We start from the raw sequence: 21,115 nt of genomic DNA on the forward strand, positions 1-21,115 counted from the left end.
TTTTGGTCAGCAAGGAATTTCTTTGGAGTGAAAGTAAACTGCAGAGATACATTGTTATTGAAATTGTCAGCAATTTCTGCTACAGGTCACATAGAAACCACAGCAATTATGAGAGTGCTGAAGTCTAACTTGTGTTTGTTACCTCACTACTGCAGAAGTCTTGTAAAGTTTGCTATATCAAAAACAATTTTGGTTGATTTCTGGCAAGCAGAAAAATAAGGTGTCACATTTTAATTTCTATTATTCCCTTGTCCCTCATCCTTCCTCCCCATCCTCCAAGGATTTTTTATCATGTTAAATATAGGAGAAAAAACACTCATCTTCTGAACTCCTCTTACTATCTCATCTCTTCATAGAAATCAAGGGAGAACTCATATTCCAAACTAATTTAACCTGACTTCTTTTTAGTCTCTGGTAAATGCATATTGTCCTTATTTGCAGCATCTTAAAAGATTGTTATGTTGGTATTTTTGTTCATGGAATAAAATCTGAACTGCACAGCATTCTGTCTTGCCTCTTGTTTTAATCTGCTTTTATGCCATGGATTAATGGATGGACTCTGCCTGCAAATGAATCTTCATAGCATGAGTCATGGTCATTCTTTAGACTATTGAAGAGTATTTTTACATCCTAAAAGTTCCAATTTTGTAATCAAATGGAGGCTTATCAATAGAGCTACTATCTTTTCTTATTTACAGAAGAAAACGGACATGTTCTTTATCACGATAACTGATTTTACAGTCTGGGTTTCCAATTAGAGGAATATAATATAACAGAAACAACTATAACTGTTTCACACAGTTTACAGTGCTATATTTTGCACTCCAAAGAAAGGAATGTAAGTAAACCTCACTTTGGGAAGAGAGAAGGGGAAAGAAATGAAATACATTATTCACTGAATTAATCATAGTAGAATAATTACTTATCTTTAAATGTTCTTTTAAATGGGGCAAAACGCATCTCTATAAGGTTCTATCTGCTCCATGTATTTTGCTTACATTTTCTACCAGTCTTGCCCCATCACTCCTGTGTGCATTACCCATTTTCAAGAAAGCTTGGAAAAAGGTGTCTTAGATGTTATGAAAACAAGCCCCAGTGATCAGAGAGTAGGCATCTGAGTTGCTGTCAGCATTGCAGGGAATGCAGAGAGAATTGTCTGTAGCTATTCTGCTTGTGCATGTACTGGGGAGCTCATGAGAGATGCAGGTTCAAGCTGCTCACATCCTGTGGAATCACATGAAAAACTGGGATTATTGCTGGAATTATTTGCTGGGTTTTAAGGAGTCCAAGGATAGAAAATGATACAAAGCAAGTCACTTTAGGTCCATCCAGTTTCATGGGGTGTTATGTAAATACTTGTAAATACAAGCAGCAGTGAAAACTTACTGGTTTTGAGTATAAACATTTTAACACTCTTTTTTTATTATTCTTTTCCTTATGAACAGATTTAAGAAATTTGTCGGGATTAATACTGAACTGAATGCATCTGAACTGAAGGAAATTTTTTGAGATTGCTCTCCTGATAGAAACTGTACAAAAAATGGTACACTGAGGTCCCTGCCTGCACCTGTGGGAAGACTGTAACAGTATTTTTATATCACAGTTTATTGGCCCATAAAAGACGATGTAATAACAAATGTAACAGTAAATTTATGCAATAGTAGTGGTTCCCCTCCCACTGACTGGACATGAGTGATCAAAGGTCTTTGCAAGAAGATAAGCACAAGGTTAGCAGAACTTCCTCCAAGTTCAGGGAGTCTTCAAGAAGCATGCAATCTGATGATTATTTTGCTAGAAAACTTAAAGCCTTGAATGGTAGCATGGGTCCTCCTGTTCCTTCAAATGCCTCTAGCAAAGCTGAAAATAATCAAACAAATGGTACACCAGCCGTGCCTAAAATGGGTGTTCGAGCAAGGGTATCTGAATGGCCTCCTAAAAAGGATTGCTCTAAGGAGCTGAGTAAAGCTGCTTGGGAAAACCGACCTCCAGCCAGTTATGAAGGTGTTGGCTCAGTACTTCCAAATGGACAAAACGACCAAAGTGATGAACAGCAAGAAGAGCTAGAACTGGAATTTACAGAGGGAAAATATTCAATTGGAGATCTTTTTGTTCATTCACCTCAAAGGGGTCTTCATCCCATAAGGCAAAGAAGCAACAGTGATGTGACAATAAGCGATATTGATGCTGAAGATGTGTTAGACCAAAATGCTGTTAACCCAAATACTGGAGCAGCTCTTCACAGAGAATATGGCAGTACTTCTTCAATTGATAGACAAGGCTTGTCTGGAGAAAATTTTTTTGCAATGCTGAGAGGATACAGAGTGGAAAATTTTGAACATAAAACCCTTGCTCCTTTTGGATTTTCTGAGTTTTTCCACTGTGATCCTACGGTTTCTCCGAGTCTACATGCTGCTGCACAGATTTCCAGGGGAGAATTTGTCAGGATTTCTGGGTTGGATTATATGGATAGTGCCCTACTTATTGGTCGAGACAGGGAGAAATCTTTCAAGAGGCGACTTAAATCAGAAGCAGTAGAAACATCTCTGTTTAGAAAATTGCGAACAGTTAAAAGCGAGCACGAAACTTTTAAGTTTTCATCAGACCTGGATGATAGACTTGACAGAAATGTTCGTTCTTGGAACTGTCAGAAATGTTTTGCACATTATGATGTTCAGAGCGTTTTGTTTAACATAAATGAAGCAATGGCTACCAGAGTAAATGTAGGAAAAAGAAAAAATATCACCACTGGGGCCTCAGCTGCGTCACAAACTCAGATGCCAGCAGGCCAGACTGGAAACTGTGAATCTCCTTTGGGAAGCAAAGAGGATCTCAATTCAAAAGAGAACTTAGATGCTGATGAGGGCGATGGGAAAAGCAATGATTTAGTATTGAGTTGCCCTTACTTCAGGAATGAAACTGGTGGGGAAGGAGATAGACGGATTGCACTTTCTAGGGCAAATTCAGCATCTTTTTCTTCAGGTGAAAGTTGTTCTTTTGAGTCCTCTCTGAGTTCCCATTGCACAAATGCTGGTGTTTCAGTACTGGAAGTACCAAGGGAAAACCAGTCCATCCACAGAGAGAAAGTGAAGCGTTACATCATAGAACACATTGATCTTGGAGCATATTATTACCGCAAGTTCTTCTATGGAAAAGGTAAATTTTTCTAATGCAACTGTTCTGATGTATCCATGTGTTAGATTTTAATTGTTTAGTAATAATTTGTTTTCCTTCTTCTCTATAGAGAGACCTAGGTATTCCAGAGAATCCTGAAACTCTTTATTGAAATTGAGCCTGTTACTTTTGCTCTCTCAGGGCAAAGCAGTGGGTTATGTATGGTTATGCAATAACTGTGTGAGTTCATTAAGTGGTTTAATGAAAGTTTATATAAAATAGAATGTAAGTTAACCTCTCCAACCCAAACTTTGTTGATCAGCAAAAGGAAAAGATGTCATTTATATCCAGTAAATGCACTAGAAATACTGATACTCAGAGTGGAAATAAAAATTTCCTGAAAGGTGGCTATAAAGTAGAAAGTTTTATTATTGAGGCTTCTGACTCTCTTCTAGATTCAACTGTCTTCAAGTGTGTCTTGAAGCCTTCATATTGTATGCACATGTACATACTCCTTAAATAGCGAGCTTCTGATGTTATTTAGTTTTTCAGCTTAAAGGAAGATGTCTTACGCCTTTCTCCTAGCCTTACACCCTTTTCTTTTAGGATCTGTTCAGTCTGCAAACTGCCAGGATAACTCTTGTCAGCATAGTAATTATCTTGGCTTTAATCATGATTCAAATAAACTGTTTCCACTTTGCGATCGACTTTGCAAGTCTGCATTCAGTAATGGCTTGTGCAATGTGGATGAAATCCCTGATTTTGTGGGAGAACTCAAAAATACCTGTCTCTGCCCTTTCTGTATTATGAATTACAGCTAGATCTTCTTGCTTTTATTTAAAGAAAAGAAAAAGTCTGCTTCTGTTTTTAAAAAAACTTTTACAGCCTGATTCTTCTTGAAATCATACTTCCTCTGCTTTCTAACTATATTTGAACATCAGGAAATAAGCACAGTACTGTTACTTGTTCCTCCTGTAACCCTTTAAAAGGGACTCAAAAGAGGATCCAGTACAGTGCTGGTCACAATACAATAGAAACGGAGAACATATTAGCTGTAGAAAAACTATTTAAAAGGCAAGGAAGAGAAGAATCTGGATCTGTGATGGAAGAGGAAGGAGGAGATCCACAGCTAAGCAAGGAATGGGCAGTAAATTCACAGATTCAAAATGGATTCCAAACTAGACAGGTTGTAAATTATATTTAAAGTGTTGAGGGAGTCAGAGTGCAAGAGAATGAAGTGAAACCTTTGACAAAAAGGTGGCACATTTTTTGAGGGGCAGAGAGAAGAAAAGATTGGCATTCACAAAAATGAAAGGAAGACCGTCAGTAGACAAAGGTGGTGGCAGGATGGGCTGAGGGAATGGGGAGGCAAGAATTAAGCCAGATGAAAGAGGACTTGTTTGTGAAGTGCTTTTATCTTGGATGAGTTACAAGTGCTGAAATGCAGAACACTTCTGTGAAGAAAAATCTTGTCAGAGAAATTATAAAAAGAAAATGCAGATGCATACTCAAAGCCACTTTAAATACTATATTATAAACAAACCTAAAAACCTTTCTGGAAAATTGATGTGAATGTGATTAGTTTTTATTAACTTCTGTTAAGAAATAGTATCAGAGTTTCTCAGAGTTTTGTCCCACATAGTATTACACTAGGAAACTTGAATCGTTACTAATTGTTCCCTAAGTAGAGTTCTTCAAAAGTAAACATGGCATTTATTATCCAGTAATGAATTGTTACCTTCTCACCTTTACAATGATATGAAAGCCACCGCCTGTTGTGCATTATCTTTTTATAGAGCAGTAACAGAGACTAAATGAGAGAAATCTGTATTGAATGGCTTTTACCATGCAACAAGTCAGGGTGAACAAACTGATGAAGCTAAAATCTTAATTTTTAATATCTGCTGTCTTAAGGGATCAAGCACATAGGGAATCATCACATTAATTCCAATTGAATGCAGTTCTCACTTGAACAAAACTTACTGTGGACAGAGGAGATAATCCAGACATTTTGCATTGGGCACCAAGATGTCTTGCTGCTGGCCTGAAGTTCTGTATTGAAAAGAAGAATTGACATTTATGTTCATACTGGGTCTAGGGTATGCTCTTCCATGACAGTGAGCTGTCCTAGCTGATTTTTTGATTTAGTTGTGCAGTTCAAGTTTATGAAAATCATTGTGGGAGGATGAAACAACAATTGAGCAAACAATAGTTACTTTTACATACTATCATTAATTTCTGTAGCGTTTAGGAAAATATATATGAAAAAGAAATAGCTTTCTGAACATTTCATTTTGTTCACAGTTTTATAATTGGCACTTGTCAGCATACCAGTTTTATTTCTGTTTTAAGATGCATGGAAGAAACACCCTGGCATGTGTAGCACTAATTATTCCATTCCCTTTCAAGAAATGTGAGATTTGGGATTCAGTGTTTTCTGAAATGAGTTGTAGTTTTATACTGCATATTTATAAGCTTTGTAACTATTGTTAAAATCAAAATCATTTCAACTGATATAAAATATGTCATATTTATTGAATATATCTTCTCAGTTTTCAGTTCAGAATTGCAAAAGCTAGAATATATTATCTCATTGTTTTGATTATCATTGATTTGTCCATTTCCCCTTGTGCAATTATCCTCATAATTCCTTGAGACTTGTTTATTATTACCATGCTTTTTATTTAAAGGGATGCTTGCAACGATTTTATGTTACTGACACTATCTGCTGATATGGGATTGAAAAAATGTCCCAAAAGAAATGTGCAGGCTTAGTAAGGTATTGGTATTAACTCAGTTTTGTACAATTAAGACTTTTGTGTTAGGAGAAAAATTGACAACTATTCCTCAAAGTGAAAAAGTAAAAAATGACAAATATTTTAGCATCTTTCTAGATCTCAGCTAGAAAATAGCACTTATTTTCTTCTTTTCTCCCCAGCTGGTTCTTTTAAACCAACATAAACACATTTAAAGGAGTTTAATGAGTTTTTACTTTTTGAAATAATAATAATAATAATAATAATAATAATAATAATAATAATAATAATAATAATAAAAAGATAGCTTGAATTAAAAAAGTTTTCCCCAAATCCCAGAATATCAGTAGCCATGCTATTCAATTTACTTCAGCTTCCTTACTTTTCTTTTCTGGTTTATCTACTTTATTTTTAATGCATTTAAATAGTGCGTTTGGTTTTGTGACTTTCATGTTGTAAAAAAAAAAACAACATAGGTATCTGCAGACACTTGTGTTTTTCTGCTCAGTAATACTGCAGCCAAGAAATCTAGTAACTGTGTAATAGTTTTCTAGTTTTATTTTCTAGATTTACATCAAAATGGAAAGCTCTAGACCTCTAACTGAGGAGTTTACCTTATGTCAAAGCCTAAATTATGCAGCTGTGGGGAGCTTTTATGTTATTGGAAGTGTTTGGTCTCTGAACTTCTCTCTCTCTCTCCCCTCCTCTCTCTGTCTTGTCTGTGAAGTCCTATTCCATTTGAGAAAATTTCCCATTTAGACTCAAAGTTCTAATTTAACACCAGAAAGTCCATAAGGTGCATTATTTTTCCATGCAGGTAGAATTCTTGGATTGGGAAAGAAATGTAGTTGGAGAGCATGAGCAGATAATTTAATGCCTGCATCTCTTTGATTCCAGGTGTCCCTTCCAAAAAAAGTTGTAATGTGCTGATGCTCATTTTCCTTCCACTAGGAGATGGATTGAAACCACCTACATGCTTCATAGATAGATTTTTGAAAGACTATTGGAAACCTAATTTAAACTTGATTTGAGAAATAAGACTGCCCTTTATGTAGAGATTATTTCATTCTTTTGCATTAATTCTGAGAGTGTGGATATCTCCTTAGTGAAAGACATTTTGGAAAAAAAACTTCTTTACACATTTCTATAAATACATTACTTTAAAAAAAGTACCAAACTAGCTCAAAAATGATAGCAAAATGTTTTTTTAATCCGGACAATCTTTAAGGAGAAATTAGTCAATTAATCGTTATTTAAAATATGGGATTATAGCATAAATTGGATTGGAAGACATTTCTGCAGGCCATCCAGTCTGATTCCCTCTTTAAAGTTCCCTTTAAATGTAGGTTCTGAATAGGTTGCTCAAAACCTACTTCCCTTTAGCTGTGGCTTTAGGTTTTTTACAGTATCTAAGGATGGAGACGTCACAATCTCTTGTGGAGACTTGTTTGTGTTGGATTGCCCCCACTCAGAGGCTGCATGTTGTGATGGTTGCATCTTGTTCTTTTACTTTGTACCTTCGAGAAGAATCTGTTTCTTCTTTCTCTACAACCTCCCATCAGCTCGTGGGATCCAGCAGTTATTTCTCCCGTTAATCTTCTCCAGCTGCACAAGCCCATTTCTTTTAGCCTTTCCTTATCTGTTATATTCTCCACCCCTCTAATTGTCTTCATATTTGTCTGTTGGCCTTGCTCCACTCTGTCGAAAACACTGCTTCTCATGTGCTCTCAAAAATGCTAAACAGAAAGGCATAATGTTCTCCTGAGCTGCTGCAAGGCTCTTGCCCAGAGTGTGGTTGCCCTCCATCTCTGCTGGGAGGTCCTGCTGGCTGCTGGGCAGCCTGTGCTCACAGAGTCCCCAGCCCTCTTGCACAGAGAGGCTCCTGTGGCAGTGGGTTCCCAGCCTCTTGTATGAGCTTCTGTTTAACGTGCATTTCTGTGTTGGTTTTCCTAAGGCCTTTTCAGTCCATTTTCTTGGATTGTCAAAATGAGAGTTAGTTTTAAAGTGTCAGGTTGAAAACTTCAAGTGGTTTAAGAGTTGCTTCCCATGCAGCTCAGCTGTCACAGCTCAGCAGTAGCTGCCTCCAGGGGAAGAGGAGAGTGGGAAGTGAAGCACAGACACCCTACAGCTGTAGGACTCTTCTTACTTGTGTGGCTTTGCCCTTGCCTACTTTTGTTAAAGCTGCAAGGCTTATGCATTTCCATGTCTGCCCTGTGCATGTATTCCTGAATTGTTAAAAGCCTGCTGGTTATTCCCCTTCATCTGTGGCACCCATCTGCAGTCCTAACCTCCAATACATGAACTCTTCTTTTTGAGCTTGGTCAGGGACAGCAACTTGTTGAGGATGAACTCCATTCCATCATTCAGATAATGTAAAACCCTATTAAACAGTAACACCTCCACTATCAAATTCTGAGAAACATTTTTGTAACTGGCCACTAATTGCAATTTGTATTACTGATTACAGTCCTTTAAGGTCAGCTGTCCAGTTGGTTTCTGCCCACCTTATAATTTGCATGTCCAGACCATGTCTTTTCAGTTTAGCTACACAGATATACTATGGGAGACTGTGTGAAAAGCATTGCTAAAGCACAAGTGGGTGACATTCATTGCTCCTTCCTCATCCATAAAGCCAGTCACATCACTGCAGAAAACAACTGGATTGGTCATGCATGATTTGCATTTTTTAAATCTATGCAGGCTGTTTCCAAGTATCTTTTTGTCCTTCATGTGCCTGGAAATGTCTTCTGTGAGAATTTGCTCCTTAATCTCCCTGGGAACTAAAATTTATCGTGGCTGTTCTATGGCTTCCCAGACCCTCTTGCCCTTTTTTAAAGGCAACTGTAACTACTCACTATGACCTTTCAAAGGTGGTAAGAAGGAGCCTCAGCACAGGTCCCGATTGGTCACATGGATTGGAGTGTGTCTGGTCTCCTTAAATGGTCTCTAATGTGATCTTTCTCTTCAGCTCATAGTGCTTTACTCTCCCAGACTGGACCAGTTGCCTCAAGGATGAATTTAACTATTCATCCAACACTGAAGAGTTACTAGACTCAGCTTTCCCTTGTTGAGACTGAGTTGCTGCTTGGAATGTAAAGTTGTATATAAGAATAAGAATAAATCTTGTTTGTTTGAAGACTTAGCTTTTTTTCAAGATTATATGTAGATACAGTTTCTCCAAACTAGTTTCCTACAGCATGAAACAAAAAGATTATTTTGGTAGTAAAAAAGGGGGAAAAATATTTCATAGTAGCAGCAGTTGCAGTAATTTATGTAATATGAGTGACCATTTTGCTCATCAAAATTAGCATTTGTGATTTATGTACTTATTGTACAGTTCAGAAGATAATCAGCTGGTGCATTCACAGACCTCATAGTTCAATTAAAAATAATCTCTTTTTCTTGTGCAGAATTTTTTTTTTTGAGATTTGATGAAAATTTTCTAGGGGATTCATACTTTGCTCTTATCTCTTCATTCATTCCTGTGTAAAAGAGCATCAGAACTACTTTGGAATAGATGAAAATCTTGGACCTGTAGCAGTCAGCATCCGGAGGGAAAAGGTTGAAGATGCTAAGGAGAAAGAAGGATCTCAGTTCAACTATCGTATAGTTTTCAGGACAAGTGAGGTAATATTCATTCCATAATTCTGCAAAGTAATGGAAAAGTTGACTCGAAGCTTAGAATACTAATTGTTTGTCTGAGGGTACATTGCTAACTTTGAAAGTAAATCTCTTAGTAAAAAAGGGTGTTTCCTGTACCATTAGTAAATTTAGTTGCTCCTGAACAAAGGTTTCATTTTCTATACTGCATAAATTTTTTGTCTTTTGAGTGAGCACCCAAAAGGAGGTAAGTTGGCTGAAGAGAACTGGAAGGTGCAAGCAAGGGAACAGATGTTAACACAGCTAAAGATAAGTGTGGATCAGGCTGCTTGATGTTATGTTTCTAATGAGAGAAAAGAAAGGGTAAGAAATGTAAGGATAAAGGGAGCTGTAAAATAGGAAAACTAATATAATGACTTATTTGTATTTTTGCATTTTGTTTCAAAATACTTTCTTAGAAGCTTTTTTGTGACATGTTTCTATGTACTTCTATATGGATGATTTGCAAAAGGAGTATTAATATATTTATAAAATAATGGTCTTATTTGAAAGAAGAATTTGCTTGTGGTTGTTGTGTGTGAAGTCTCATAACTTCTATTTCAAGCAATTTAATATCTCTTGCTAAACAATTTCTTTATCACAGCAACTACCTTAGATTTGTATGAAAACACACAATATTATTATTGCAGCAAACAACTGTAAATTTTTGTAATCCTTTGGACTATTGATTTTTATTTTGCCTAGAGAAGTGTTAGCTAGATCTCCTGAAATCACTGGACTCGTGCTTTTTCAAACAGATGTAAAAACAGCTGTAGATGTAGATATAATTTTTGTTCTCAGTTTAGGTTTTTTTTGTAGCCAAAACCAGGGTGTCCATGTATGTATGTGTGGAAAGGTGATCCAGGTGACCCAGTTCTAAGAAATTACTCTCTTTTTGTCAAATCCAATGAAGATAGAGTAGCATAGATGAAATAATAGGTGAATGGGTTAAGTAAAGTTGTGATTGGCTGTAATTTAGCTCCTGTGTCCAGCCTCCCATTTGACCACTGTGTTTGCTAGGGTAGTATGGCAGAATTAACTGGTTTTGGTTCACTGGTGTCTTTAATACTTGCCCCTCCCCCAGAAGAGGAATAGTCTTAGTAATTGTAATAAAGTGATAACATGCTTCATTAATTTCTTTAAGCAAAAAATGTATTTGTCACTTAGAAATTGAAAGGTTGTGTGCTCTTTTTAAGTTATTTACTTTTTTTTTTTTACTGGTTAAAAAAATAAATTAAAATGATGATGTTTTTCTTTTCACTTCCTTTTTCCATGCTTTTGCTAAACCCTGAATTTTTTATCTCTAGGGTTTAGAGTATTAGAGCTAAAAATGTTTTGTGTGTTGTACCTTTACTGCAGCTTACTACACTTAGAGGAGCAATTTTAGAAGATGCTATACCATCCACTGCTCGTCATGGCACGGCAAGGGGTCTGCCTCTCAAAGAGGTGCTGGAGTATGTAATACCAGAGCTGAGCATCCAGTGCCTGAGACAGGCTTCCAGCTCACCCAAAGTACCCGAGCAGCTGCTTAAACTGGATGAACAAGGGGTATGTAGCACATGGCCTTCTTTTTAAAGACTATTCCTTAGATAAATAGAAGAAAAAAAAACTACTAAATAGTTTGCAGACAGTGCTAATTACCATGGATCTGTAATGCAAACCATTCGGTTTCCTGGTTTTAGAGAAACTTGCCTATTTTTCACTGACAAAATAAGCTTTGCTTTTCTAAGCAAATACTTCTTAAAATACATTTCAGCTGAAGGGAATAAATACTGGTCTATGGAGATTGTCTTTCGGTGACTGAGTGAAAGATTATTAAGTTTTAACATCAGTAAGAAGGGATTTTCACAATCTGTATTTGCACTTAAATATGTACAAATGTTGAATGCAAATGAAAATGCATCTAACACTATTAGTATAGTGTGTGGGTAAGGAGGCAAAGTATGTTGTGTCTTAAGTCTCTGCATCTAAAATTTATGGTTATTTTTTACAATACCATATGTATTTGTAATTTATTAATTTGCTGTATTCTTACTAGGATAGAATACTTCTGTACTCATAGAACTGACATTGTGATTGAAATTACTGAATTAACTGCATGGCAATAAAACATTCAAATGACTTAAATTTTGAGAGAAAATGGTAAGGTATGTTAGGTTCAATAAAAGTAAATCTGCTTCATTCAAAGCTAGTTGTTAAATTTATAGTTTCTGAATATTTTGTGAAGGACACACTTATGATGGTTTTTAAATAATGGTTTTTAAAAAGTGTTCATTTAAATTGAAGATTTTGTTTTCTAGATGGAAGTCAGTATCAATCTGTTGAAGTCCAATCCGATGATTGAACCGGTTGATTATGATGATGCTATAGTTAATTTTTTATTGCTGACTCAGTTTCAAATGTAGTGATTGCATTTAACGTTGGTGGTGTCGACCAGAATTCCTTGTGCCTGTAACAATTGCTCGAAACAAAGCATGTGTTGTCAGAGGAACAGAATTGGCTTTTTTTGGATGGATTGTTAAGCTATCTTTAGTACTTTTTACTTAAGCTAATTTTAGTACTTTTGTTTGCATTGGTGTTTGAGGATGGTGTTGATTTTGTTGAATGTTGTTTTCTTCTGTGTTTGTCAGTTTTTCTGGTAAAACAATGCAGGGAAATCAGAGGCACTGAATTCTGAAGCCAAGAGTTCCTGATGTGCTCTTGCTCTCTGCTGTTTGAGCTTCAGAGTGAGTTTAGGTTAATCTAGTAAGTAATACTCACTCTCAGAGGGGCAGTATTGAGTATGATTGTGTTTGATCTGATCTCAATATTTCTCAAACTCACTAACAGTATTTCCCAAAAACTGGAAATTGAGATTGTCCATTGAACTGACCAAAGTGATTCTTTATTCATCATCTCCTCATTTGGAGAAACAGCAATATATAGCACTTCCTTTTATTTTGTGTGATCAGTTCTGAAATTCAGTCCTATTATTAAATGGGCTATCAGCAGACAAAATGAAATATTAATATATCTTATGTACTATTTACTGCAAGGTAATTACTTGAACATAGACAGAAAGCTGTGCAAGGTACTGGCATAAGATCCATTTTTGGTTTTAATCCTCTTAGGCACTTAATGCATTCAGTTTATTAATCAAGTAAATACAAAAAGAGTTATGCTTGGCAAGTGAGGGTGATGACTGGTAGAAATATAATGAATTTAAAAATATGAATTATGATCTGGAAGACTAGTACTGTCACCAGAGTGATATGAATTTTGTCTAATGGAGAATTAAATGCATATTTCCACAACCAACTGAAGACTATGATGCTTTGGTTTCATTCTCTACCTGTTTGATAATATTTTTGTGAAATCTAATATGGATTCTGAAGGAAACATGTGGCTAAATTTTGTATCTAAAAATGGCAGTAGAAACCAGTTGTAAATTGGATGGTTGACCTAATTTGAATACATTAAGAAATTGCCTTTTCCCAATTTATTCTGCCATATGATGCTCATCATTAAATTCAGCTGTATATTTGCAAGAAAAGTCAGCATTTTATCTGCTACTGTTGTTTTTTTTAAGCTTTCTCCAACTTTCCCCTAGCTTCCCTTTCTGATTTCTGCTAATGGTTGTTTTTTTATATGCTTTTTGGTTCCACTCACATCGCTCTAGGGATGATCACTTCCCTCTAAGCTATAGGATGAAGTTTAAAAAAGACCAAAGAAATTAAGATTGGCTGCAGTGACATTTAGTAGCAATTGTGTGTTTAATCTCTTGATGTTCCTTGATAGAAAAGAATCTAAAATCTTCACATGGTGGAAGTCACAGGTTGTTGTTACGTGATAAATAATCTGTGCAAAAATTTGACAGGATGCCAAGATTCAATAGTGAGTGATTCTGACAAGAACACAATCATTTTGAGTCAAGAAGGACTGCTATGCACCTTCAATACATATTACATACCCAAGTAGCTAAATGGGTTTAGAAGGTTTTTTGTGGTGTCATATTATTAAATTATTCTCAGTGTAAAATAGAGCTAAATGTAAAATTTCTGAATTGGAAATAATGAAATTGGAATTACGTCTGCAATTATTTAATTAAAAAGACTTGAATAAGCATGTGGTACCATTTCAAAACTGGCAAACTTCATCAGTTTTAAATATTCTGATAGTTTTTCATGCCAGTTAAATGCATGACATAAGAAGATCCTGCCTATGCTCATTGAGTTATTTCCCTTTTAGGCACTGACAATCTAAATGTACCTTGATCTCTGCTTCTGCACAGCCACCATGATTTTGGCTGAGAGTTCTTTTACTCAGATCTTCTAATTTCATCGTTGTGAAGGGTTCTAGCACAGGGGCAGGAGGTTCAGATTACTGCAAATGAGCTTGCAGCTTGTTTAGCAATGGTGTTTTCTTTATATTATTGACTTTGTTCAGAATTGTGTAGTGTTCGCACACTACACAATGTGTAGTGCTTGATGGTCCATGAAGTCAAATCCCGGGATTAGTTCATATCTTGGGCTGGTGGGTCTCATAATCTCATTTTCTATGTCTCTTAGCTCAATGTTTAAACTGTGAGATGTTGGATTATTCTTTAAGATAAGCATATACTTCATTCCTCTTTGGAATATTATTGATATTCATGAACAAATGCAGGAATGACTGGCATCCACAGAACGGAAAAGTGTGACTAGGCCAAATATTTTGCCCAGGTGCCTTTTTACTCTTAGTTCTTGTCCCTGTTTTTGGTGGCTCAATTTAGCATTTAACTTTACTTGTCAATTCTAGTGTGAAGTCAAGGAAATCAACTTAAACCCCCTGTGGTTTAAGTTAAACTATTTGACACAGGGCTGGTATAGAGGTGACAGTGTGGTCACCATCATTTAAAGTCTTCTGGGATGTGTCAAGTAACAGCACTGCTTCCTGTTTGCTTCCTTCAAATGTTTGTTTGAGCAGTTATTTTGCAGTTTCCTTCATGAATTGTTCATGCTAGCTTTCTGCTGAATAAAATGTTCCAGATTGCACGCTGGGGACTGTTTTGTTAAATATCTCACTCTCTTTAAAATGGGGATGAAAGAAGCACTTTGGATGTGGATAGCACCTAATGCCCAGGACCAAACCAGTATCTTCACCCTGCCCTGCTCCAGATTTATTGGTCTGACTCAGGCAACTCCTGCAGTCCATATATAACCTTGAATCCCCTTTTATCTCAGATGGTCATCCATCCCATGCCACATCAAACTCACAGCTTCTGGCTCTTCTGTGTTCTAGGCTGGCCAGGTGAAACCTTATTCCTTATTCCTCTCCTTTGCTCCTAACTGCTCTCTGGTCAATGGCATTCTGCTCGAGCAGGTTCCACAAGGGCTGACCCCTACACAAAGCCTTTATCCCCTTGGGACTAAGGGGAAGCAGGCTGGCGTTGTCACCTTTGCGCTAACAGAAACAAACACATCCAGCCTTTGCATAACATGCATTTTGGACACTAATCCTGAAGTTTGATTAAGAGAGGTCTACAGCTGGAGAGTTGATTTGAGTCATGAATATAGAGAAGTGCCTGAAGGGAATCTGGTGTTGACTGATGGTCTCTGTCAGTTCATGAAGCTCTGGAAGGTGTCAGTTAAGAATAATAGGGCTAATCCATCCACGTGGAGGTTTCCTCTTTGTCAGCTTAAGTGTGCATGAAAACTAAGAGGAAAAAGGTCTGCTCAAGAAGTAATGATCTCTCTTTATGCCTAATGTTTTATAGTTTTTATACTTTATTTTTGAATAGATGTATTTGTGTAATGTTCCATAACTGAGAATCTCTTTAGCAAAACTATTTGACTGCAATGTAATTTCTTGTTTTTAAGTGTACTTTTAAAAATGGCAAATAGTTTTTAACAGTGCAAGATTTTATGAGGAAGGCAAAAGATGGCATATAATAGAAATTACTGTTCTGAGGGCCTGTTTTAACTGAACTACAGTGAACTTTAAAGGGTAAAAATGAGGGACAATAAACTCACCTTCTTTTAAATCTGAGAAAAAAAGACTAATATACAAATATTGCCAAATAAATTTTTCATACTGTAGCATGAAGTAGAGTGTGCTTTTACAGTTAACAAAGTGAAAAGTCTTCGTACTGCTTTTGTCTGTGTTTGAATAGTGCCAATCTCGTTTTCTTTCAAGAGTTGTAGGGTGTCTTTTGTGGGGTTTTTTTTGTGTTTTCATCCTGTGGTGACTTAATTTCCCAAATCAGAACACTTATTTCTTTCATTTTCAGATGCCTTCTGTCAGGGCTTATAACAGTGTTATATTTTAATTGTTAATATTTATTCTAGTATTGACTTTCCTTTGCTTCTGTAAATTTTCCTTTTCTTTTTGTATTTAATTTTTAATTTCAGCTGAGTTTTCAACATAAGATTGGTATCCTTTACTGCAAAGCAGGCCAAAGCACAGAAGAAGAAATGTATAACAACGAGATGGCAGGACCAGCTTTTGAAGAGTTCCTGGATCTACTGGGTCAGAGAGTACGGCTAAAAGGATTCAGTAAATACAGGGCTCAGCTAGATAATAAAAGTAAGTTATGTTTCAAGCTATGGGAGAAAGGATAATAATCCTGTTGATCTTCTGTAAATTATGCTGTCTTTTTCTGCTCTTGACTTTGGGTTTTGAATAGTAGGATTATATGGTAAATGAGGAAGATGAAGCATATGGAATAACATGTATCAAACCTTTTCTGAAAGCTCATTTACTTTTTCTGTGGCATTAGTAGAACTGAAAATCAAAGCAATTTATTTCTATTGTTTTCATTTAGTTAAAATCATACTACATGAGTAATATTTCCCCAGGCATGCTTTAACATCTTATTCTTTCAAAGGCAATAAAGGTACATGTATTTCAAAATATGGAGCAATTTCCTTTATTTCAGCTAAGCATACATGCTTACTTTTACGCAACACATACAAGCAGTCAAGTTTTCTGGTTTCTCACACATGCACAGTAAGCATGTCCTCATTTGTCTGCTGATAAATTTTAACTGTCTACCTCAGTGCAGTGCTGTGTTAGTACTGCCATTTCCCCAGGTCTTTCCACTTCCCTAAGTGTAGTACAAATTGGTTGGATTTTGTAGCAAAATAGGAACTGAAGTATTGCTGTTTGAAAAAGCCAATGATATGTTAAGACACTTCTTTATTAGTACTGGTTTTACTGCCCTTAAATTTCACTTAATTCTTAGTTTAATGATATTTTAGCAGGATTTTGACAGCTGATCATATGAGCTGTGATCTAAGGATATCTAGTTATTCATCTACTTCATTTTAATGTAGTGTCAACCTAGGATAAGCACCACATTTATTTCCAATAATGTTATGGCCTTTTTGCTTAAATCCATGCTTGTTTCCCTTTAATAATTTGAGCTTTTTAGAGACTATTGCATCCTATTTCGGTACAGAATAATAACAAATCATTTTTTCAAATTAATTTGTAGAAATACATATTTAAATGCTGTGGATGTCATACTTCTGGAATGAATTGAAAAATAAGGATGAAAAATTGAAAGGAGTAAGGGGTATTTGGGTTTTCTTTTTTGTTCCCCAATCAGAGCACGACTGAATGTCACCTAGTAAGTTGTACATAGGAAAATAAATGCTGGTGTGTCAGTAAATTCAGTTTCTGTATTTGCTGTGCTTCAGTATGAACTTACATTGCTGATCAGCGTTGTGTATGTATCAGTCAGTAATGTGGTTTCAATGTTTTACAAAGTCTGTGTGCCATTAACTATATTGTCCTGTCACAGTATGTCCTCATAGTTTGCAACAGGCAAAATGGAATTAAGAATTCAAAAAGATACAGTCTTTAGTAATATATTAAATGTAAAGTACTGGCTTAAGTATCACATTTTTGTTATACTTAACAATGCAAGAAGTATTACTGTCTGTTGTATTTAGACATAATTATACATTTTTCTGACTGCCTACAGGTTAAGAAGAGTGTAATAATGTAGTCTCTGGGAGCTATATTTTTAGTAGACACAGTGTTTCAGTAATAAATCTTGCTTAGTTCTTGTAGGAGTAAAATTTAATAAGTTTTTATATTCTCAAATTCTTGACTAGCTGTGAGGTTTTTCTCTAAAAAGTTCTCTTTTTTAGAATTTATTTATTTTTAAAAATTGTTTATTTAATATTTGGATAAGTGATTGGTCCATTTCTTATGTAACAGAGAAAGTAGAATGTTGTGATGTGTTGCCCTTTCTGGCAAATAAGCCTCTTGTGTGCTCACCCACCCTCTGGTTTGTGAGTTGAGATTGAGTGAGTTTAATGAGTGAAGGGAAGAAAGGAAAAAAACCACCCCCAAAAAAACCTCCCAAACAAACAAAAACTCAAAAAAACCCAACAAAAAAACCCCAATCAACAATGAAAGCACAACCCACCACTACATCAGTCAATACAACTGATGCAAAGGCAATCACTCGCCACCTGCCATTAGCTGACTGATGCATTCTCTGAGCAACAGCTACCATGAAAAAACTCTCCCTGCTCAAATTTTCCTGCAGGACATAACTTTATAGGGCAAGGGATATGTTTTTGGTGCATTTGATGGGCTGTCTCCTCCCAAGCCCTTGGCCAGCCAGCACACTTCCTGGGACAGGGGACAGTGTGGGAGCAGAGCGGCGCTGGTGCTGTGCGGGCGCTGCTGAGGCACAGCTGAACCCCCGGTGTGTTACCAGCACTGCTTTGATCACACAGGCAGCACACAGCACCATGAGGGCTGCTATGAAGAATTATAGCTGCATCCAAGCCAGACCCAGTGCAGATGTTCGGCACATATGGAATGTATAGATTCTCTTCTGCCCTTCTTTAGTGCAGTTGTAGTAGCATGCTGTTCCAAACCCCGAGATTAAAAAAAAATAAGACAATTAAACAAAACTTTACCAATTCAATTTGTTGAATTGAACTTTATGAACTTTACCATATAATTTGTTTAGTATATGTTTTAAAACATAATCAGTCCACTGGAAATGTGAAAAAATGTTTTATTGTTGGAACATATTTTCTCTTTCTATCTCTTCAAAACTGTCTTCCTAAAATGCCATTGAAAGGTTATAATGGAATTCGATTTTCAGCTAAGCTTTTGAAATAGAAGAGTGCAATAAGGTTTCCTTCTTTTAGAAACATTTAAGTAACAAACTTCAGTTGAAATTATGCTTTTTATTTCTTATGCAACTGTAATCTGTGTTTAATAAATGAAATTGATTTAATTATCATACAGACATAACTGATACACCCAGCACACTCACATATGCATGCGCTCCTAATTGTATACACATACATATTTTTAGATTTAGGGCTGCAGTTAAAGAAGTGTATATGTTTATATACTTTTATATACTTTTAACTGGAAAACTAACATGGCTAATTGATTTCTTTTTGGAATATAGTTACTCTTCATACCAGATCAAAACTCCAAAACCTTAAACAGTGTGTTCAAGAGTGTACTGGAGAATATTTATTGCCGTAGATAACATAAAATTATGTTAAAAAATGAGTGAACGTGGAAAAAAAGAAGAAAAATTGGCAGTTGTCTTGACTCAATAGGGTGTTCAATAGTTAAAACTTAAATATTTTTAAAGTTCATTGTACTTACTTAAATAGTCTGTACAAATTGAAGAATAGTAATAAAAGGGATTAATTTATGACTACAGTGTAAAACTCATTTACTGTAAACATCACAAAATGCTAACTATTAATAAACTTTATAAATAAAAGAAAACGTTAATTCATATAATATATGAAAATTATTTAAATAATTTTCAAATATATGTATTATACACATGTTTTATGTTTTTAAAATGTCTGATCTGCAACATATGTTTTAATGTTAGGTTTTAAATAGCCAGTTCACTTTTGGTAAAGTATAGGTTTAGTCAGTTGTCCTTATTAATGTTTAAATAACGAAAATATGTGTTATATAAAACTACACTCAAGTAGTTAAGTGTTTTGTTTGTATTGTGATACGCCAATATATTTAAAATTAGCTTATTTGGGTCTCAGAGACAGCAAACTCTGTGGGGATTTTTTTCTGCAGGACCCCCTCTATGTCATAATACAAAAATAAAGACTAGATTTTTAGCTGATGGAAAATGGTTTTGTTCGATTGTAAAAAATATGCAAGTTGTTTAAATAGATTTAAATCACAGCATGCAGAGCGATGTCCTAAAAAGTAGTATGGATGTTCTAATTTACTGACCTTCTTGCAATTAAATTAATTTTCAGCTGATTCAACAGGAACTCATTCCCTCTATACTACCTATAAAGATTATGAATTAATGTTTCATGTATCAACAATGCTTCCGTACATGCCCAGTAACAGGCAACAGGTATGTCTTTTTAGCTTTTCATTGTAAGTTTACATTATAAATGTCTGACATTGAGTGTTGGGGTTTTTTAATAGTATTGGTTGAAAACGGAATTGTTTTAAAAGAAGCATGACTCAATTGTATTTCTTTTCTTGAAATATTGTAAGACATTAGAAATCTTGTAAGAATTTTATTCTATATCATTCAGGAGCTTATCCCATGTACCCTATTTCATTATATTATTGAAAGGCAATATTACCTCTGGTGAATGTGTTATTTTCAGTTTCGACTTAAATTCACATCTTCTGTATGTTTTAAACATTGAATGGAATGAATCTTGAAAATAGTCTAATGGTTAAAATATGCATGTAATAAGATTTTTAACACTATTCCACTTAATCCTTGTATTACAGATCTTGAAATGTTTATTAATGTCTGAGCTTAGTAATAGTTTTAAACTGTATCCTTCAAGGTGTCTGTGAAAAGAGAAAATTGCAGTGTATTTTTCTTATTTCTAGAGAATTCCCTTTGTTTAAACAATAATTCAGAATGCCTTCAAAGCATTAAGGATGGCTAAAAACCAGCACAGCATCCAAAGTGTGCAGTGCACCAGTAAGGTTGCTCTGTCTTGCCTGTCTAAGATATTTCTTGTGACTTAATTAAAACCAAGCACATTTGGTATAATATATCAGTATTAATGCTTAAAAGAAAAGCACTAGAATTGCTCATAGATCAGACTGATGGTAGTTTTGTAACTTTCTGTGCTGCTACTCTATGTTCTTCCAGGTAGGCAGAAGTAAGTGTTGATTTATGTAGTTAGTTTTGGAATATTCTCGCCTTGCCATGCAAGTTACAATCACCTCAGCCATTGTGGAAGGTTGTCATGAAATAAGGATGCTATCGCTATCTCACTTCGGTTTTGAAGAGCTCACCAAAGATGCTTACTGATTGATTGCTGAACCATATGGGAGTTGTATCTTTCGTGTCTATCCTATCAATAGGTCTTGTGTGAGCAGAAAGAGATTTGTCAAGGCAGCAAGAAAAGGATAAAAGTACTGGAATTTTTCAGAAGGGATAAATAAAAATAACAATGGAAGAAAGTATATCATGTTATGTGTTTTAAATAATCAGTGCATAGAGCTCTGAACAGTTTGAAAAGCTGTTTCAAGTGAACAATTAAGACATTACACTGAGTATTTAGATCTGGTTTAAAGAAACTAAATTAGGAATCAAAAGACAAACTTTTCATCAGATGAATAACACAAAGTTTAGATTACTCACTTCCTAA

General features: G+C 35.5%; 1 protein-coding gene across 8 annotated transcripts in view; it reads left to right on the forward strand.

Annotated features, from left to right (window-relative positions):
- Positions 1 to 21,115, forward strand: part of SIPA1L2 (signal induced proliferation associated 1 like 2) — a 126,782-nt gene that overhangs the window by 51,652 nt on the left and 54,015 nt on the right. For all 8 annotated transcript variants that reach the window (XM_038133639.1, XM_038133646.1, XM_038133643.1 and 5 more), the window contains 5 exons: positions 1,446 to 3,153; positions 9,361 to 9,494; positions 10,866 to 11,054; positions 15,875 to 16,049; positions 19,745 to 19,848. In XM_038133639.1, coding sequence (XP_037989567.1) covers positions 1,689 to 3,153; positions 9,361 to 9,494; positions 10,866 to 11,054; positions 15,875 to 16,049; positions 19,745 to 19,848 — 2,067 coding nt within the window. In that variant the 5' untranslated portion in view covers positions 1,446 to 1,688. The remainder of the gene's footprint in view (positions 1 to 1,445; positions 3,154 to 9,360; positions 9,495 to 10,865; positions 11,055 to 15,874; positions 16,050 to 19,744; positions 19,849 to 21,115) is intronic.

The sequence above is a fragment of the Motacilla alba genome, chromosome 3, assembly GCF_015832195.1.
Source record: "Motacilla alba alba isolate MOTALB_02 chromosome 3, Motacilla_alba_V1.0_pri, whole genome shotgun sequence".
NCBI lineage: Eukaryota > Metazoa > Chordata > Aves > Passeriformes > Motacillidae > Motacilla > Motacilla alba.